This window comes from Puntigrus tetrazona, chromosome 5 (genome assembly GCF_018831695.1).
Source record: "Puntigrus tetrazona isolate hp1 chromosome 5, ASM1883169v1, whole genome shotgun sequence".
Classification (NCBI taxonomy): Eukaryota; Metazoa; Chordata; class Actinopteri; order Cypriniformes; family Cyprinidae; genus Puntigrus; species Puntigrus tetrazona.
The window spans coordinates 26,670,327-26,690,399 of record NC_056703.1 but is presented as its reverse complement, the minus strand read 5'-3'; the positions used below and the strand labels follow the sequence as shown (position 1 = coordinate 26,690,399).

General features: G+C 37.7%; 1 protein-coding gene across 2 annotated transcripts in view; it reads left to right on the top strand.

The window, feature by feature from the left end:
* The window catches only part of flrt1a (fibronectin leucine rich transmembrane protein 1a), a 46,650-nt gene extending 29,347 nt beyond the window's left edge, over nucleotides 1–17,303 (top strand). For both annotated transcript variants that reach the window (XM_043238198.1, XM_043238196.1), the window contains one exon: nucleotides 12,564–17,303. In XM_043238198.1, coding sequence (XP_043094133.1) covers nucleotides 12,682–14,766 — 2,085 coding nt within the window. In that variant the 5' untranslated portion in view covers nucleotides 12,564–12,681 and the 3' untranslated portion in view covers nucleotides 14,767–17,303. The remainder of the gene's footprint in view (nucleotides 1–12,563) is intronic.
* Nucleotides 17,304–20,073: the final 2,770 nt, after the last annotated feature.

Below are 20,073 nucleotides of genomic sequence, written 5' to 3'. Positions count from 1 at the left end.
CACGGAGAAATTGCGACTCAATCGTCTGCCTCGCTTCTCATGCAGGGCACGTTCGGAAAAGGAGAGAGAGAGATGACGGGGGTGAGAGAGGGAGGGAGATGTGGCGAGGGGATTGAGATTGTTCAGCCTGGATTTAAACACACTGCCATCTTACAAAGAATGATGAATTGAATACAAATGCTGTTCTCCTTCTGAATAAATACACACCTTACTGACTCAACCAGACAAATGCACAAATTGAAAGGCGACATCCTCGCGAGCGCCTCACCCCCAAATCTACAGTCGAGAGACAACAAAAACAGAATGCGAATGCATAAAATCAGCTCGAAAGCGTTTCGTGCAGAAGCTAATGATGCAATGACACACCTGGCCAAGAAACAGTCAGCAGCCAAATGTCTAATTGCCTTTGGTCTTCTGTAATGGAAGACAGCATGTATTCATATATAGTTAACGGCCATAGAAGTGAATACATTCGCATTAGAGCATAGTTGCCTTAGCCATCGTGGGTTTTAATTACCAAAACACCAACAGAAAGTTACATATTAAAATTGACACAAAATACAAATGTTGTTGCCGAATCGCTTGGGAAGTTGAAATGTTTCCCAGAGAGGATACAGGAAGCATTCATTTCCATCTTATGGTAATTGTCAGTAAACAAGTACGACTAAAGACATGCCAGGAACATTTCATTTGTAATTGGTTTTAATTAAAGCTTCTGAATTTTCAGTAGAAGGTGCGTGCCTTCGGTTCGCTCTCTGGAGTTTTAAATCTTGTCATTGTAGTATTTGGAGAGCAAAACGGACTGTTTTTTAATGTCACTATTCATTCTAGCGAATGTAAATACGTTTTTAGTTCGTTTCCATGGGACCTTCTGTAAAGCTTGCCTAAATGAGGGCCTACTGGTGAACTATAATTCGATATGATTTCAAAATTGTTACTTACACGGTCCCTAAATGGACAGCATGTTGCAAGCCAACACCAGCACATATTGAAGTAAAACAGGCTTTTAATAAAAGATGCTTTCAGTAAAGCTCATTTGCCCATCGTAAAAAAAAGGCGATGAAAAGAAAACTGTGTTGATCTTTCGTAGCTTTCATGAGTTCTTAGTTTAGTTTTATGCAGGTAGTACCTTTGTCTCAGAAAACAGAGATAGATCAACTAATCTATTCAGAAACCCAAATAAGGAGAAATTAATATGGTCTTTTTCTAAGAAAAAGTTTATCTGCTTTAATCTCTGTTTGAGCTCTATTTAAACTCTGATGTCTATAGAAGACACAACTGAGACGTGTAAGATCTCATCTGCAGGCACAAGCCCTCATAAAAGGGCAGGACATCTGCCTTTTCTGCCTTATTCGCAATATTCTCACATCATAAGAAAGCAGAGACAGACATGGCGAGGAAATCGGGAATCTAAATCTAAAGGAAAAACAAATGAACAGCATCACGAATAGCAGAAATGCGGCATGAAAAATCACAGCGTCTACAAAAATTGGAGATGGGAAATTGTGTTTATTTTAACCCCAGCGTCCAAAGACGAGCACATGCATTGAAGAACAAGGGCACTAACAAGGCCATTTGCTTGAACTCTCATTCATCTAAAATATACATGCAGGCTGAAATTAAACAACCTCTGTTGCGGGCCTGCTTTAAACAGCGGCTTCATTATTTATTAATGGCCATTCAACGGAATTTCATTTCTGCTCCGTTTAAAATAAAAGCAGTGAGTGAGATGTCCGTGTGTTGCAAAAAAGAAAAAAAAAAGAAGAAGTCTTGCCTCTGGGAACCGCACCTTAGAATGATGAATCATAAGCTGACTTTTGCAAAGAGTAAAAGACAGCGGTAGAGGATGAAACGAGGGAGGGAAGACAGCATGTTGTGTAGATTAAGCCGGTGCGTTTTTGTTAGAAGTAAAAGAAGTAGGAAAGCAGTCTAACGTGTACTACGCTAAGGCTGCGTGTCAAATCCAGTGATCTCTGAGCAGGTATGCCTTTAGCATAAGTCATTTTATTGTTTCTGCTGATAAAGCGTGTTCTATATAATAAGAATGTGCGTCGTGCAGTGGAGAGGCTACATAATGGCCCGCTCAGATTGGACCAATCAAATGAGACACATGATCGTTGTTGTGGGAAGGACGGAAAAAATGCTGGATGAATACGCAACCAATCGCACGCGATTCTGTTGTGCTCGTGAATGCAATGGCCAATCAGAGGCGTTTAGATTAGTCATGACATCATACACAACAAAGTGCAGATGTACGTACATTTGTATCATTTTTATTTGGAAATTAAAGTGTTGCATGTATGTTTTTATTAAAATCATGTCGTATTAAAAATATTTTAAGACACAAAACCCTGAAACTTCAATAAAAAGATGGGTTTCATGCATAGTTTATAGCATATGATAACTTTTTAGTAGATAATGCCATTTTAGCATCCTTATTTGAATCCCTATTTTGATCTCACGTATTGTAAAATTATTATCATTGCTATTCATTTTTAATATTTGTATCGTTATTCTTTTTTAATAGAAACCCGTGTCCACTTACTTTAAAATGTCTGGCCAAGCCACTGGCTTTTATATATAAAATCCCAATGTACTTCATCCATCATGTTGTCAATGTCATGTGACCTACAGAGTCAGTTGCATCACTTCACTGGCGTTGTCAAATCCTCTCTTGTGGCTTTATGGGACGTTGCGTGCACACATAATTAAATGGAGATTTTTTTGCTTAAGTCTCACGCTTCTCCGATTTCTCTCTGGAGAAAAATACTCCTCACATTCGTCTCCTTTGAGTTTAGGAAAATCTCAGCAACTTCACAAACTGCGCATTAATTCAAACTCTCAATTTGAATTCGAAGGTTTCTTAATATAGCCGTATAAAATACAGTATTCATAATGAAACCATTAAAGGATCGAGCCTTAAGCTAATTGTGCGTTTCAGCAAAAAAAAAAGGGTTTCTGTTACTGTAAAAATGCTTGCTTTGGATAAAGACGTGTGGAATATGACTACTTTCATGCCAGCAGTTAAGTGTATCTCGAACCATTATCCTTAATGTGGACTGAAACTCTTCATTTCTTGATCAGCGTTGTTGTTTTGCTTTATTTAGTACCTCATCCATCCCCAGCATCTCAATCAAGCACATTAATCATATATTCCTTTGTAATTTTAAGAAATACATGTTGTTGGCTATAGAAAGAGAATCACTACCAAGCATCGCCTTGTGCAATCCCCACCTGAAGGTTTTTCTCTTCTCTTGCTGCCATGTATATTAAAGGGGAAGACAGAATAGAAAAAAATATCCCGATTTAGTGCAGTGTAGTGCGGTTTCAGAGTAGTCAGCTTGTGTTGTATACACCAGTGGTCCTGGTGGTCCAGGTCAGCTTCCTTTTTGCAGATATCTTTTGGCTCAGTCCATAATCCAGCACCGCAGATGATGCATTATTTAAAACTGTGCAAAAACGTATACAATACAAACTCATTGCACGGCTTAAGTATCGTACAATGCAGTTCTTTTGACACGAGCTTCCCTTTTTAATTTAATGTTTTGTTTTTAAGTATGAACTGAGAGCCTTCTAAATATACTTGAAGAAAACTAAAACATAAATTGGCAAAAATGAAACATCACCATATTGTGGTAAGATCATTTCACGTTTGATCTCCCAACAGACATTCTGCTGACTACAGATAACTTTTCAAGAACACGTCAACGTATTCCAACCCTAACTCTACCAGTCTACTAACACTTAGTTAGTTGACATGTAGGTGCAAAGTTACTTATCGTCAACAGTACGTACATAATAAAGCCAAAAATGTCCATGACCAATGCATGACTGTCACGATGGCTCGAGTTTGTGAAAGTGACAAGTTAATCGTACCAGTTGACACGTTACATACTGCTGCAAACAGCTAGAAGCCTTTGTTGCATACGACACTAATGATATGCATGTTATGAACGCAGAGTCTCTTATAACGTGTTGATAGCACCGGATTGTATTAGCCCTTTTTAGCGAGGCTGCGTGGTCGATGAGGATAAGGATAAGGATAATATAAATTTTTCAGGTAGAACCTCTCTTTAATAAAGAATGAAAAGCTAGCTCAGAGTACAATTTTATTGCTCAGAGGTTGCTTAAGACTTCATAAAATAAGAAACAACTTATATACAGTGAACAACTAGAAAATCAATGTGAATAGCATGGTTCAGATCATCTGGCCTTGGGAGAATACGATGAGCAATATATTTGAGTTTATAATGAGATCTCTTGGGGATCTTGGCAAATCTGAGCACAGTTTGAGACTTTGCTGAAATCTCCTTTGAAACTCTAGAGGACATTTATGTAGGATTCTTGAAGTCTTTTTCTCAGGGAAACAATCTGAGGAATAGAGACTTGAGCAAAAGATCTCTATTTAATCTCACTGGAACCCATGAGAAAGAGCTGAGTTATTAAAGTGATTCCTTGTGATCTTCTTTCTGGTTGTGTGTCCAAAATAGCCTGACCTCAGTATTAGGTAAATAAAACTGAACGCCAGGGGGAAAAATGCAGAAAACCAAACCATTTTTATGGAATTACTTGATAAAGCAAGCGTAAAAAAGAAGTAAAAGGAGACAAAGACAGTACAGGCTTTAATTCATATTCAGTTATTCACATTTGAACATTCTTTTCTCCTCCAGTTTTCCTCACGTGGTTGTGTGGCCTTTTTGTTCAGTCCCCTGCCATTTCTTTGTGGAGGCGAACACAGCTTCGGTGCTAATGCTTCCAGGATTTATTTTTAATCAGAGATTCTGTTGGGACAGACATTGAGCCAAATGAGTGCGATAGCAACAGGTTTTGATGGTGGAACGGCTCCTTTAGCGGCCAACGGGGATCTTGAATATGTACTTATTTAACTCTCACTCTCAAAAAGAAGCGGGAGGGAGAGAGATAGAGATCTGAGTGCTTGATTGGCAGTAAAATGTATCTCCACTGACTGCAGACTGCTGACACAAGGAAAATATGAAAACCATTATTTCTCCCTCTTCCTCGGGTCTTGTTAGGATTTGTGGCTTGTGTACATTGTGTGAGAGAAAATACAAAGGTTAAAACGACAATGTCTTTCTAAAGGTGTAGTCTGTACACACACACACACAGATATATATATTTATATTTCACCCTGTATCTCCTATTCCACTTAAAAGCAATATATTAAAAGCATTAGGTCCCAAATGAAAAATTCTTTACTCACATTCTTGTTCTTGTTCAAGCCTCAAGGCTGAATTTTGTTATAGTTTTATGTGGAAAATTCGTCATGCTTTTTTTTTTTTTTTTTTCTCAAACAACCTAAATTAATTATGACCAATAAAGTAGAGATGAACCAATATTATATTTTTGTTGCTATTGATTTTTATTAAAATGTTCGTAAACAACTCAGTTGCACTCAAGGCTAATAAAATGATCATTTAAGCGACTCAAGCTGGCATTTATTGTTTGATTTTGTGATCAAATTCGAGAGATGAGGTTTTGATTTAGCAGAAGTAACCGAGCACAAAGCGTCTTAGTGATTATTGGGGTATGAATAATGTTTAGTGAAGAAAAAAAACTATTTAGGCAACCCTAGTTTGAAGTAAAGTTTGAACAAAACTTGCCAGTAATTTGACAGTTTCAGATTTTTATTCTCCCCATCCTCTCATTCCTTGCATTTTGGTTCTGATCATGTTCTGCTCCAGTTTTACTCTTTAAACGTCATGCAGATTATTAGTAAGTCTATATGTATATGATAGTAAACCTTTAGGAAATGCCTTTGGGTGTAATTTCGACGAATACTTCATAATGAAACCATATCAGTGTTTTTCTTGATGATATAACTGATCATTCTTTTATAGCAATGCCTCGAGATCCATTTTCCTGCAGAAAATAGCCCCAGCCTGGATGAAACACACCTACGATGTTTGGTAATCCCAAAGATCTTGACTTGCTTGTTCAGATGTGTTTGATTTGGGTTCCAGCTAAACCATGCAGGAAAGTGGATCTCGAGGGCCAGACTTGAGAACCCCTGGCCTAGACTAATCTGACCGAAATGTATTTTTAAACAGTTTAATGAGCGAGTCTATCTGCTTGATTTAGCCGTGTGGACTTGCTTAAAGTCAGTCTAATTCCTGCTGTTGAAGAAGCTTGGAATAGTGGAATATTGCACAGCCCTGGAACATGTGTGCTATAGAAAAGCCCAATCGGAATATTATAAAAAGCAGTTCTCGTGAACGTTTTAAAATGAACGACATTCCTTACTAACTCAGGCCTTCATTTAAAAGAGGTTTAGTTTGAACTACTCAACCTTCTAATCGATCCCAAAGTGTAAAGATGAAGTAAAAACTATGTGAACCATGAGTTATTGGCAAAGGTGTTCCTCAAGGCTCTGTGTTAGCTTTAACCTCTTTTTCAGCCTGTATTGCTGGTATCCCTCAGGCTGTATCCATCCATATGCAGATGACATCATTTCATACGCTGTAAGATCATAATACAACAAAAGTTTAATACATTTTCAGTTTTAATGTTTTTTTTATCTGTTAGGTTTCTCTCCAACACTCGCGCTGTAATCATGATAGAACGTACACAAATAGATTGTATAATCATATTCTTTTAATCATTCCCAAAAAAAAGGAGAATCATTGGGATTGATTTTAGCCCATTCTGCCTACGTATTACCCCATAAATGTTTTGCTGGGGTTTGGCCTTTAAATGGTAATAAATAGTTGATAAATCAAAGACAGAAACATGATGATGATAAAAATAAAAAAATAATATCGATCTTTTAGCACTTACTTTTTGAGTGCTTGTCGAAGATGTAAAAAAATTGAAGTAATAACAGTTCTTATTTACTTGGTGTGGTTTTAGTGATTGGCCCATCGATAAAAGTTGGAGTGCTCCCGATGGCCAATCAGTGTAAGCCTACTTTTCCTACCCGCCCCGGCCAATCACGAGCAACCTACTTCCTCAGGCCCTGGGGCTTTAGTCCTGAGTAGCTCATATGTAAATCCAGCCTTGATTATAGGTGATTCATAGGGTCCGATAGAACTTGTTTTACTGCCATATTTTTCAAGCAGGAACACAGTACATTAAAAACACCTCTAAAAATCTTTTACTTTACATGTAAGTTTCTGTCAGACACATTTTTTCCACACCCCTTTTGACTGACAGCATATCATTTTGCCCTTATCATTGTCTAGTTTTTTAAACAATCTGTGAAGGCCGATATAGTGCAGATCATTAAGATACAAATTATTGGCAGATCAGGACATCCCAACAATAAATTAATATAAGGCTATTATATAGTGTCTTCTGAAATCATATGGCAACAAACTGAAGTTATGTATATGCATTTATGTATGTATTTACAAAGTATGGCATACTTTATCATATTATCGTTGCAGCCTGTATTAGGAAGACCGCTGTGTCTATTTCTAAAATGTTGAATTGTTTTACTCCACAAGTTCTTCGCTGGCTTTTGTAAAAGCAAAATTAATCGATTAATAGTAAATTGATGGTAGGCGTATGCAAGCGTACGTTTTTGACTGGCAGGCTGCTGAATTGATGGATGGATGGATGAGGCAAATCTTTTAACATGATTTGAAATCCACATTGGGACCTGGGTAAAGAGACATCTCTATCAGTTTAAGAGCACACTGACTGAACAGTGTCTCTCACCCCTGTGTCTCCATCTCCCTCGCAGCTCTCATTCAACCTTTAATCATTCTGTTTCCTCAGTTGCTTGTAAACGTCCATCATCATTCCTATCTCTCTCTCTCCCGCATCTGACATTTTCAGTTCCCAAAATATTTACAGCAGCGCATTGCCTGACAGATGACGGCTTTTAACGACTTTCCTTCTTACTCTGTCACTGCAGTCGACACGTAACCACAGAAATGAGTTTTTTGCTAATAATGCAATTATTCTGTTTTAAATTTTTTTAAATAAAATAGAAAAAAATGAACGATGTCACAAGTTTTGAAGTCACAAAATGAATTATGAATTATTAAGATCAGCAGGTTGGCTCAAAACTCTGAGAGGACAAGAGCGATATGCCATAATATTAACAAACAGAAGGGAAAAGAATCTGAAGTAGTTAAGTAAAGATACATTGCACTGAACACACGTGTCTCTATACCGGTATGTTGTCATATTATATGGGATAAATTGTTACAACAGGAACCTGCTGTTTATTGACAATAATTTGAGAAGGATATCCTTGTTTAAATATGAAATACTATCTAATGTAATAAAATATATCTTTAAAAACATACCTGTATTTAAAATCTATAAGCTTCATGCCTTTTCAGCTAAATTTTAATGGGGGTCTTAATGCAAGTCAGTGTACATTATTTGTAAATATTTGTGCGTATATATATATATATATATATATATATATATATATATATATATATATATATATATATATATATATATATATATATATTTTTTTTTTTTTTTTTTTTTTTAGATGTATACATATCTACCGGAAACAAGTATTGTTATACAATTGATCTTGTGACTCAAAACATTTTAGTTTTGGTTTAGTCCTTGTGACAACTATCCTCAATGGCCAATCTATCTAGTGCACTGTTCTTTTCAAATAAAATACAGTTTTACTACATGCTGCCAAGTGGCAGTAGGGATGAGCAGAGATCATTTTTTTCCACTCTTATTTTTAATACTAAATACTGAAATGGCGCATATGCAGTCGTTCATTTGTTTCTGTGGTCCATCCCCGAGTCCCTGGATGTAAACTGATATAGTCTTGTCTTGCCCTCCCACTGGCAGGAATATTGGAAAGGAGAGAGAGCAAGACACCCCAAGGCGACAGCCTGTCTGGACAGCCCCATTTTTACAAGTCCCCTTGTGACTAAGCCACACTTCTCACTCGCTTCCACACATGTGCACCAAAACCTCTTATATCCACACAGATAATGACGTGCACATACATACGCCATGTACAGATACAAACATCCACATACTGGCATATTTTATTTGCACACACGTACAATGGCACCAGCTGTGTGGATGATCCAATTACAGTCAAATCTTCTGGTCTCACAGCTGTGGTGAGTATAGTGATGTCAGTGTCTGACACAAACATAATCAGCATAGGCTCATTGGAAAAACATCCCTCTACATACATTTCTGCAAAGCTCTAAACGAGCACCTTCATAAATTCAATGCGTTTTCCAGCTGAAATACTAACAGCAGTGCTGGTAAAACACCAACTTATTCCTTTTCTCGCAAATTATGATTATAGGTTCGCAAAGACTTATTTACACATTGTTCAAATGCATGGCTGTTCTGACAGTAAAATTGTACGGTAGCGCACCTGGTAGCCTACACTGTTAAAAAAACACTTGTTTCAACTGGAAATAACTTGTTCCCCCGCTGCCTAAAAAATTTAAGTTGAAACAACCGTACAATTCTTTGTTACTTAATATTATTTTAAGTGAAAACTAAAATATTTTAGTTGACTAAACAAACATTTTTTTTTACAGTGTCACATGCAGAGCACTTGAGTCCTGTTTGCTTTTCTTAAAACTATCGGTTAGGTAAAGAATAGACTTTGAAGTAGGTGGTGTGTGTCATTTTGAAATACCTCAACCTTTTAGCATCACTTACTGGATATTTCATTTCTGCTGCACTAAGTACAACAACCAATAATTCCTGATTTATGCTTATATTTTCTTTGAGCTAATTTTTATAGCCACTCACTGGACATTTCACTTTTGCATAAGTGGTCACCACATGCAAAAAAAATAAATAAAAATAAAAATCCTTTCTTGCACATGTAAGACTGCAAAAATGGTTGTAACCCTCCTCAAAAGGGACTCAAATTATGACCAGAATTTTTAATAGATGTCTATCTAAACAATAAACTTAATATTTTAAGATTTTTAAGAATTAAAATATTCCCATTCTTGCTGTGTGGTTGCAATTTATTTGTTAACGTATTCACATCAATATTAAAAAATAATATTCCCCAACCAAAGGCTACAGGTTGAGAACCCTGCTCTAGAAAATATATGTTAATATTATATCTGTTTCCAGATGAGGCGAATGTAAAAGAGTGTGAACCTTGCAAACGAAAATACCTGCTTAATCCAGATACATATGTTTACTAATCTCTCTGTAAAGCAGTCTCTCTCCCCCTCTCTCAATCCTTCGTCTCTATACTGTATGAAGTAGTGACCTAAATATGCAATATTGGTCAGCAGTCTCATTTGACCATATGTTCCATTTAAAGCATTTGAAACACAACATGCACCGCTTTTAAACTCTTAACTCCACAATCACCATATTGTATTTGTACTATTTTGCCAATTATTTTTTTTCTGCCCTATAACCGATCGACTGATGAATTGATTTGAATGAATCCTGTGCTCATCAACAGTAGCGTGTTTAGAGGCGCCACGCAACCCACGCAGTTGCATGCGAAGAAATTTCTTATGATGGGAATCGAGGACAGGCATTCTTTTGTTTTTTTTTAGAACGGAGGATCAGGTCAATATCCTGTCTACCAATAAGCTTCAGGACAAACAATACCGTTATCGATACGTGTGTTGTTTTTTCTCCATACTTCTGTGTTAAAGGCGAATTAGAAGCTTTTCTCTTAAAGCAAACTCAAGCTGATGACTCCGTGTCTGTACAATTAATATTTCTTTATTAAATAACTTTCTGTGATATGTAATTTACTACATGAATGAATCTCCACAAGCTCTCTGTCCTTCTCTTTCAAAATACTCAAATGTCTTCATGCACACATGCATCGTCACTAAAGGTTATAATTTGCATTTCTTTTTTTAAGTTTGGCCAGTGTTTAAACCATTACGCACTCGTGCGCTCTCCAGAGACCGTGTTCTCACGCACGCTCGACAACTGCCCCGAAACAGGAATACCAGCAGGATCAAACATTTCATTATATATTTTTGGAAAAGTCAAAAACGTCTCCTCTCTCAAAAATTAAACTCATGCCCTGATCGATTGGCTATAAATCACCATAGATAATCACTATAGATAATTCTACATGTTGAATTTAACTGAGTAATTTACATATTGCAGCCAGTAAATAGTATGTAATTATAACCTAACCTAAGCATACGTACAAACTTTAAGCTCGAAAGGGAGTGGAAGGAAGTATATCCCCGTACCCATCATTCACCGAACGTGATCAAAATAAGTATGTAAAAAGAATATGTAAATATGTTAAAAAGAAGCCTTTTTAGAATGTCGATAAAAACAGACATAGTTCCTCTAAAAGAGAGGAACACTCCTGCTCCGTGAGAAAGTCAATATTTGAATTTTCTTAAAGATAGCTATTCTTTATTACATTCTTTTTGTGCTCCTATGCACATGATGTTCAAATATCTTGTGGTTTGGTTTGCTAAGGAAATCTCTCTCTCTCTTTCTCACTCTTTCTCTCTCTCTCTATGTGCCTTTTTCCGTTTGCTTGGAGCCATTTGTAAACTGAAGTAATAAAATAACTAAGAAATAACTAAATAATAAAAGTGTAGGAATAACTTTCAATAGCTTTTTTCATAATTAATTTTTGCTCGAAATTATAAAGAGTAGCATGGATAAGCAGTATTTTATTAGTATCAGTACAATTTTAAACAACACCCATCTTTACCCTGGAGTTAATCCACTGAGGACCACCTGCTTAGGACCCCCAAAACACTAAACACGTCCCTGCTCATCAAGACACTCATGACTAAAAACTATCAAAAGCATTTTTATTTATCAGCGCATTCTGAAGATTTACACCAATGAAATGCCCTGGTGTTGCTCATTTCGACTAATTGACTTTTATCTACACAATATTTAAACCTGGACAAGAGATTCTGAGTCGCATCCAAATCTACTAACCTAGCCATAAAAAATCCAACAAATCCAATGTACAGACCAACAAAAATGGCCACCAGCAGGTAATAAGCTGCACTGTTAATTATTGAACATTATGAAATTTAGCATGTACATGAGGCTATGTACTATATTTGATAAGAATCTATTAAAAGTTGGACATATACTATACTAATTTTCAATTTAGTTAATAATTCTTCGATTGTGATGGCTAGAATAAAAATTACAGCTGTAAAACAAAAGAGAGCATGACATGAAATAATAAAATAATAAAATAATAATGTAATTGTGTAGAGTGATTGTATTCTGTGTTTTATCAATCACCATAGGATCTCTAAAAATCAAAGTTAAAATTAGTTTGCAAAGAAATCTGTAGTGCTTAAATATTGTGATGTGAAGTATGGCTCTGATTATAATGTATATTCTATAATTGAATGTCATGTCAGTCTTTCAATGTTTTATAATACTTGATGATTAGTGCAGTAATTGAGGCCAATGGTTAAAACTTCAATTAAAATACAACTATGCAAAATGATTTAAATGTTAGCATGACTGAGCAATTGGACTTGATTTAATTACCTTGTATTGGAATATATATGATGTTGCCATTTCATTGACTTTAACTGGAAAGTAAAACATCTGTCCAGAGTATTTGCTAACTAATATGTGTTTCTCTCTCTCTTGTCTGTTTCCAGGGTGAAAGAAAACACACCAAGTCCAAATGGACTTCTGAATCATCTTCTCTAAAGAGTCATTAAATTGGTCAATTGTGCTATAAACGGCAAGTGGAGGATAGGAGAGCCTGCTGGTTGCATGATGGCTCCTGAAGGTATAGGAGAGCTTCGAGATTTGCTCTTCTTCCTGCTCCTGTGCCTCACATTATTGGCTGAACTCTTGGAAATGACTGCAGCTTCTTCACAGGGACTGGATGGCGAAGGTGACATAGTGTGCCCATCTGTGTGTCGCTGTGATGAGGACTTTATTTACTGCAACGACCGTGGATTGAGTGCAATCCCACCTCTACCACCATCTGCAACTGTACTTTATCTTCAAAACAATCACATTGACAATGCAGGGCTTCCTAGGTCCTTGGAACATCACATGACTGTGCGTGTTATATATCTCTATGATAATGAGCTTGATGACTTTCCCATGCATTTGCCACCTTCATTAAGAGAGCTTCACCTCCAGGACAACAATATTAGAGTGTTGCCAAGGACTGCACTTGCTAGACTTCCACTACTTGAAAAGTTGCATCTGGACGACAACTCTGTTTCCACAGTGAGTATTGAGGACCAGGCCTTTGCGGACAACCCTCGATTACGTCTCCTCTTCCTTTCCAGAAACCACCTTTCCAGCATCCCATCTGGTCTTCCTGCCTCACTTGAAGAGCTCCGTTTAGACGACAACCGAATCTCTACTATTCCCACTCATGCCTTCCGAGGTTTGTCCTCTTTACGTCGCCTGGTCTTGGATGGAAATCTGTTAGCTAATCAGCGCATAGCTGATGATACCTTCTCACGCTTGTCAAACTTAACAGAACTCTCCCTGGTCCGTAATTCACTTCAAACACCGCCACTTAACTTGCCCAGTGCCCACCTACAAAGACTCTCTCTTCAGGACAATAACCTTATACACATGCCTCGGGGCTCACTTGATGGAATGCGCAGACTGCAACGGCTAGATCTCTCTGGAAACAATCTGACTACCCTTCCCAGAGGATTGTTCAGGGACTTGGAAAGCCTGGGGCAGCTGCTTGTGCGGGGAAACCCATGGCATTGTGGCTGCAACTTGCGTTGGCTTCACGACTGGCTGGAAGCAAAGGGGAATACAATTACAGTGAGAGGCTTTATCTGCCAGACACCAGAACGACTCCGAGACATGGCGCTCAGAGACCTCACAAATCAGATGGATGAATGTGAGTTGGCTGCGGCTGGTGGTGGCGGAGTAGGTGCAGGGATTGCCGTTGGTGGTAACAGAGTGAGTGGAGGAGCAGCTGGAGTCCTTTCTACCACTCTTTCTCCCCCTCAGGGTTCCCTTTTTACACTCAGGTCCAAGCGACCAGGCCTCGGTCTCCCAGAAACAGGATTGGACTACACATTAAGCAGCAGCGGTGTGGGCAAAAACCTGGCCCTGAATGTGAAACCCCTATCACATGACAGCATCCGTGTTACTTGGAGCGTAGCGCAAACATCTTCTTCTTTTCGATTAAGCTGGCTTCGTCTAGGAACCAGCTCCGCGATGGGGTCCATCACAGAAACCTTGGTTAGAGGCGACCGGCGGGAGTATCTTCTCACTTCCCTGCAGCCTGCTTCCAGCTACATCATCTGCATGGTGCCTCTAGTATCTAACGGCGGAAGCAGGAGTAGTTTGCCTGGGGGGGACACAGAATCAAATGAGGTTCCAGTTTGTGCCAGAACAGAAACGTCTGATCCTAGCCACACTGATGATGATGGTAAAGATGAGAGCTCTGATCAGTTGACTTCTCTTCCTCTTGCAGGAATTATTGGGGGTGCTACGGCAATAGTTTCCCTTGCTCTTATCATTGCCATTTTCTGCTGGTATGGACACCGTGCAGGACATTTCACATCACGAGACCATTACAGCCATAGTAGCTCTCGCAAGAGCAAACACTATGATGACTACATTGAGTCAGGCACAAAGAAAGACAACACTATCCTAGAGATCAGAGGTCCAGGATTTCAGATGACACCAATGGCAACAAGGCAGCCCCTTCAGCCGAAACCAGTGAGAGAGGATTACATTATACACACCATCTTCCCCTCGAATGGCACAGGTCTATACAAGCCCTCCCAAAACATGACCAACTCTGGCTATGGTACCAATCGTGGCTATAGAGAAGGAGGCATTCCAGATATAGATTACTCCTACACATGATAGCTTTGATTTAGAAACCATAATTAGGAGTCATGTACTGCATAGATACACAGTTTTTAATCAACATGGGCTCTGCAGAATCCCTTTGTGCCTTCTGGTCTCCATTACAATGTAGCCTGCTGTTCATGAGACTATAAAACTTTTAATTGGCCCAGATGCTTATAGGAAGCATTATAAATGTGGTGCCAGGAGGAGATGATGCCATTTCAGGTGGTGATACCAAATGCTATTTTCACCTCCCGGTGTAATGATCAGTGTCCCTGACATTGCTGTTTTATCTCTGGCTGGTGCACTGAGGTGGATTCAAGGGCAGCCCACACCGCATTCAGCTCACAGACTGTTCATAGAGCTCAGTGCATATATGGGAGAGAGGAAGTCTTCTCATCTGAAATAACCAACCTGCTGTACATTTTAATATTTGTCTCCTATGGGATGAATCTCCCTGAATCAAGGATTTGAACCAGGATTGACAGGAATCCTGCACTGACAATGCAACCTCTTTGCTCAAAGGAAACTGGAAATGTGTTGTTTAAGTGATCCTTCTGGAAAATGCATGGGTTCACATGCAGAGTTGTTGTTTTTTGGAGAACAAGCTGCAGAACATGACTACTATTCCTAACTAAAACAGAGTGTCTGGACCAAGCAGAGACATGGCCCTCAAAAACTACAGCAAGGTTTGAAATGCCTCAAAAACTTAATTCATTTGAATTCTTATACACTTGAAAGCTGCCTGATTCTACTACGATAACGTCTAACAAGCGTTTTGATGACTGTTCTAGTTTCAGACTGATGTAAAGTTGAGAGGATGAATGAAATGGCTTCATGTGTCTTGAGGAACTTTCGATTTTTAAAAATTGCAACTGAACCCTGGTGTGTTGATAGATACAAACAAAGAAAGTTAGATATTGGACATTGTCATAACTATGTTCCCTAGCTGTTTGATTTCCCCCATTTGTTTCACTATATTTTTTAACTCATAAAGCTCTGCTAATAGTTATAATGTTTCTCAATTTAATTGTTTTTTTGTCACTTTTCCTACAAAATGCTTATTTTCAGTAGATTGTCCCCTATAATGCACAGAGACTAAAACAACGTTCTGTTAAGGTGGCTCATGGTTTCTAGGTTGCTCAGCCACATTTTTAGCACAAAATTACATTCTATAAATCACTTATAGATAAATCACCTTCGGATTTCACTGTAGATAAAGAAATGGCCTCGCTGCTAACCACAGCGGTTGTACTGCTATGATTCTTAGGGAGAAGAGAGAGAGTGTTAGAGGGGAAACCAGGAATTTGAACCATAACACTGTGGACCATCACTGTGGAAGATAGAGAGTGCATCAGAATGTTGTATAATTTTGTAAGGCGGAAACATTTTTGATTTGAAGCCACTTTTTTCTCAGCATTTTGTCAATGTCTTCAACCTATTCATTTAAACCAACAGCAGAACAGAATGCTAATTAAGGATTTATCAGAGAATTTACACAGGTAGTCAGAAAGAAAAGTTGCGTTCCTTTTTACAAAAGAGATCCCCTGAGACTTCATACCGTTTCTGTTCTGCTCTGCTGTATTTATGTATTTGAGGACTTGTGGAGAATTTAAGAGAGCTTACACTGCCTTGTATTTTATGTACTATTTGGCATTGTAGTGTAAGTGTCAAAATCAGGAAAACGCAAAGATGGATAGAGAGAGAGAGAGAGAGAGAGAGAGAGAGAGAGAGAGAGAGATGGAAGTAGAATGTTCTAAACTGAGAAAGAGTGAGTGATTACACACACAAAACATGGATTGATATTAAAGCAGAGGCCTAATGGAAATGAATCCTGTGGTGTTGAACTGTGCATGAAATGTTTGTCATCTTCTTGCTGTCTGCTGTTGTGTTGGCACTTTGTCTTACGCCTTTCCTTCTAAGCAAAGAACTACTCCAAACTTCTATTTCAGAGATGGAAATTAATGAAGACTTCATGGCATTTCAATACACACTCGTTTTACAGCACTTCAGTCTCACAGTATGTCATTTTTGTAAACCAAAAACAGAATTTATGGGATAGCTCACCGACAATGGAAATTCTGTAATTTACTCACCCTCAAGCTGCTCCAGACCTGTACAAATTTCTTTATTTGGTTGAACACAAAAGATCATAGTTTGAAGCATATGAGTAACCAAACAGTTAAACGGCGAACTGTCATTGGGGACCATAAACCGTTGAAAATACCTTCTTTTGTTTTTAGCAAAAGAAAGAACTTCTTGGAACAGATTTGGAACAAGATTTGGAACAACTTAAGTGTGAGTAAATGATAATATAATGCTTTTAAATTGACCTGTGGAGAAGCCTTTTATTTTTAGGCCAGAAAGGCAACTGTAAAACTGAGGAAATGTTGAAGGATGCACAGGACATGAAGCAGGATGTACCACTGCTTTAAGAACATAGCCCCATTTTTTGTATTTTTATTTATTGGTTGATTTATTGATTGTTGGTATGTTTTATGTTGTCCAAGTGCAACAATCAATTCACTCAAAAAGTAAAAATGTCACCTTTTTCTCACTCTCCTGTCATTTCTAATCCAACTTGAAAATGACAAGAAATGAACTTAATTTATTTGGAACACAGAAATGTAGCAAAATGGTTGCTGGGGAATGCTGATAAAATAAAATCTTAGAGTCACCAGGGACTGTGAAGCTCTGAAAAGAACAAAAAGACATCATAAAAGCACAATAAAAGCAGTCTGCACGACTCAGAAGACTATATTCTAAATATTCAGAAAGAATTCATTTGCTTTTTTGTGAGGAACAAGGCAAAATTGAAATAGTTATCAAATCCAATCAGATTCGTGCTCGCACTCATTCAAACATGAAGGAATAGTTCTTAAACGTGAAACGAATGACCCCAGGGCCCATTAGTTCTAAGGTGTCTTGCAAACTATCAAAACCTGTCACATTTAACTGAATAAGTCTTAGTAAACTGCTTACTTGTTTTTGGGTGAACTATTTGCATTCATCCCGGGTATAATTTGAAGATACCCATACAATATTCACTCCATCCCGAAAGCACCTGAAACCCGTTGAACAAATGATTTTCTTTCCCTTGATTGCACCTCTCACAAACCAAATGAGGATGGAAGATTTCTACAAACGTAAACGGGGCCTTGCATTTAAGTTTCCCTTATAGATTATATGCTCTGTCTTCACTTTCCCGTCCCATCTTGAGAAACCCTTTTGATCTGTCGCCATTGTTTCAGTTGAATTTGCAGCATGCGCAAAGGATGGATTAAAGAGTCTGTGTGTGTCCTTGTGCGCACGCGCGTGTGTGTGTGATGTTCTTTAGGGCTTCAAAAATACAGAGACATACATTAAAAGCATTTTCCGTTGCAATTTTTTCCTGTCTGTTTTATTGAAACCATCTGCAAATTCGGTATCTCCTGCCGACTCTGACCAGCAGTTGTTCCACCTGCACCTCATTAACACAGATGTCTCCTTGCACACGCACATGCTCCTCTATACACACGCACACACACACACTCACACACACACAAACGCTCCTTCTGTTGTCACCCCTGAGACAGGAGCTCAACCTGCAAACTCATTCTGTAAATCAACAACAGTACTTTTTTTCTCACACACAACCCGTTCTCACTCCCGAGGTTTCAGATACCGCCGCTTGAGTTTTGAGCGTCGCTACACAGATGCTAAAGGTGTCCCTTAGCATATAGTCCTCTATGCCAGTAGCTACTCTAAAATGATACCTAATTCAAGGCGCTTTCATACTTGATGGCTTGGTCCTGGTTCGATTACTTCCCCCTCCGCTGCCTCCTATTGGGTTGTGTTCACGCAAAAGGCATAGCGTTTGCTCCACTGCTTTTATTTCCAGTGCATTAACAAATAATAGCACTTCTTTCTATTTGTTTTGAATGTACTGAAAAGGCTCTAAAGCAGAGTGGGAACGCCCTTTTGTTTAGCTTTTATTTGTTACTTCATGCAAGTTAATAAAATTATGATTATCTGATGTTGGCTAATATTAAACAAACAGTAAACAAACAACTTAATCTGTTTTAGTGTTTTATTATTATTGCTGTTGACATATAAACAAAATATAATTAATTTGTCATGTATTGTGATTTGAGCTTTTAATTTTAATTGGTTCATTTGAAAATTTTAATTACAGTTATAAAAAGAATGCTAAAAATACATAAAAGACCATAAAGAGTATTGTGATAATATAATGAAATATTTATTTTACTCTACAAGGTATAACAGCGGTATTTATGTACAATTCTTTCATTTTAAACTCTCAAAGTTTAATATTTCGTATCATAAAGCCTTTATGTTGGTGGAGTACTGGCGAAATGCTGTAAATTTCTGTGCACCAAAATGTGGGAAATTATGCAAATGTATAAAAATAGTAAACGCACACATCTGCCAATCGTACACCATCAGCAGCAGTGCGTTTCTTTACATTAGTAGCGTATCATATCATCAATAGCAGTGCGCAAACTTTTTTGTGGAAAGCGGTTTCAAAGGGAAGGTTCTGAAAATGATAACGTTATCGTCTCCATTATGAAGTTCTGTTCAGGTCATCGATATATGTGTTTTTGCCAGCTGGTATGCATAATAAACCATAATCATTTTTATCCCTTTTCATGGATCTGTGTGATTCTGGGGAGAATTTTGACAATGTTGTAAAGGTATCGACTTATCGCACAATATATGTACACGACCTCAATCATTTTTGGTGATGCAATATATTGCCCATTATACTTACACAAAAAAAACATTTAAGAAATACTATAACATAAAAAAAATGTTTTTTCCTTTCCGTTTGTGCCTGTGTCTTTTGCAGCTTCTCGTATATAACCTGGTGTAGTCATGAGGTGCTAGTTCAAATTAAAAAAAAAAAAAATTGCCAAAAAACTTTTATCTGCAGATATGACCTGTGCCTTTATAGGGACTGTGTTTTTCAGCAGTAGTGTGCGTCCTCACTTTTCAAAAGAGAAGAAAAAAGGGCAAAAATCTTGAATTGGAAAAAAAATTGTTGTGCATTTGTCTTTTTTTCTGCCTGTCTATTTACTATTTATTTACATTTTTAAGGTATCTAATATTTTGATACTTAATTTCCACGATCCAAAACTTTTTAAGAATTAAATGCTTGTTGTCAGTTGAAAGTGTGCAGGCCTTTTTGCATTATTGGGCTGTTATATTATGATTATACATTCAGTGGCATGAAATGTGTTACAATAACATTATTTATATATCGCATAACAAAAAGTTGTTAGTGCGACAGGCCTATAGTCCAATGTCCAATTAAAATATATA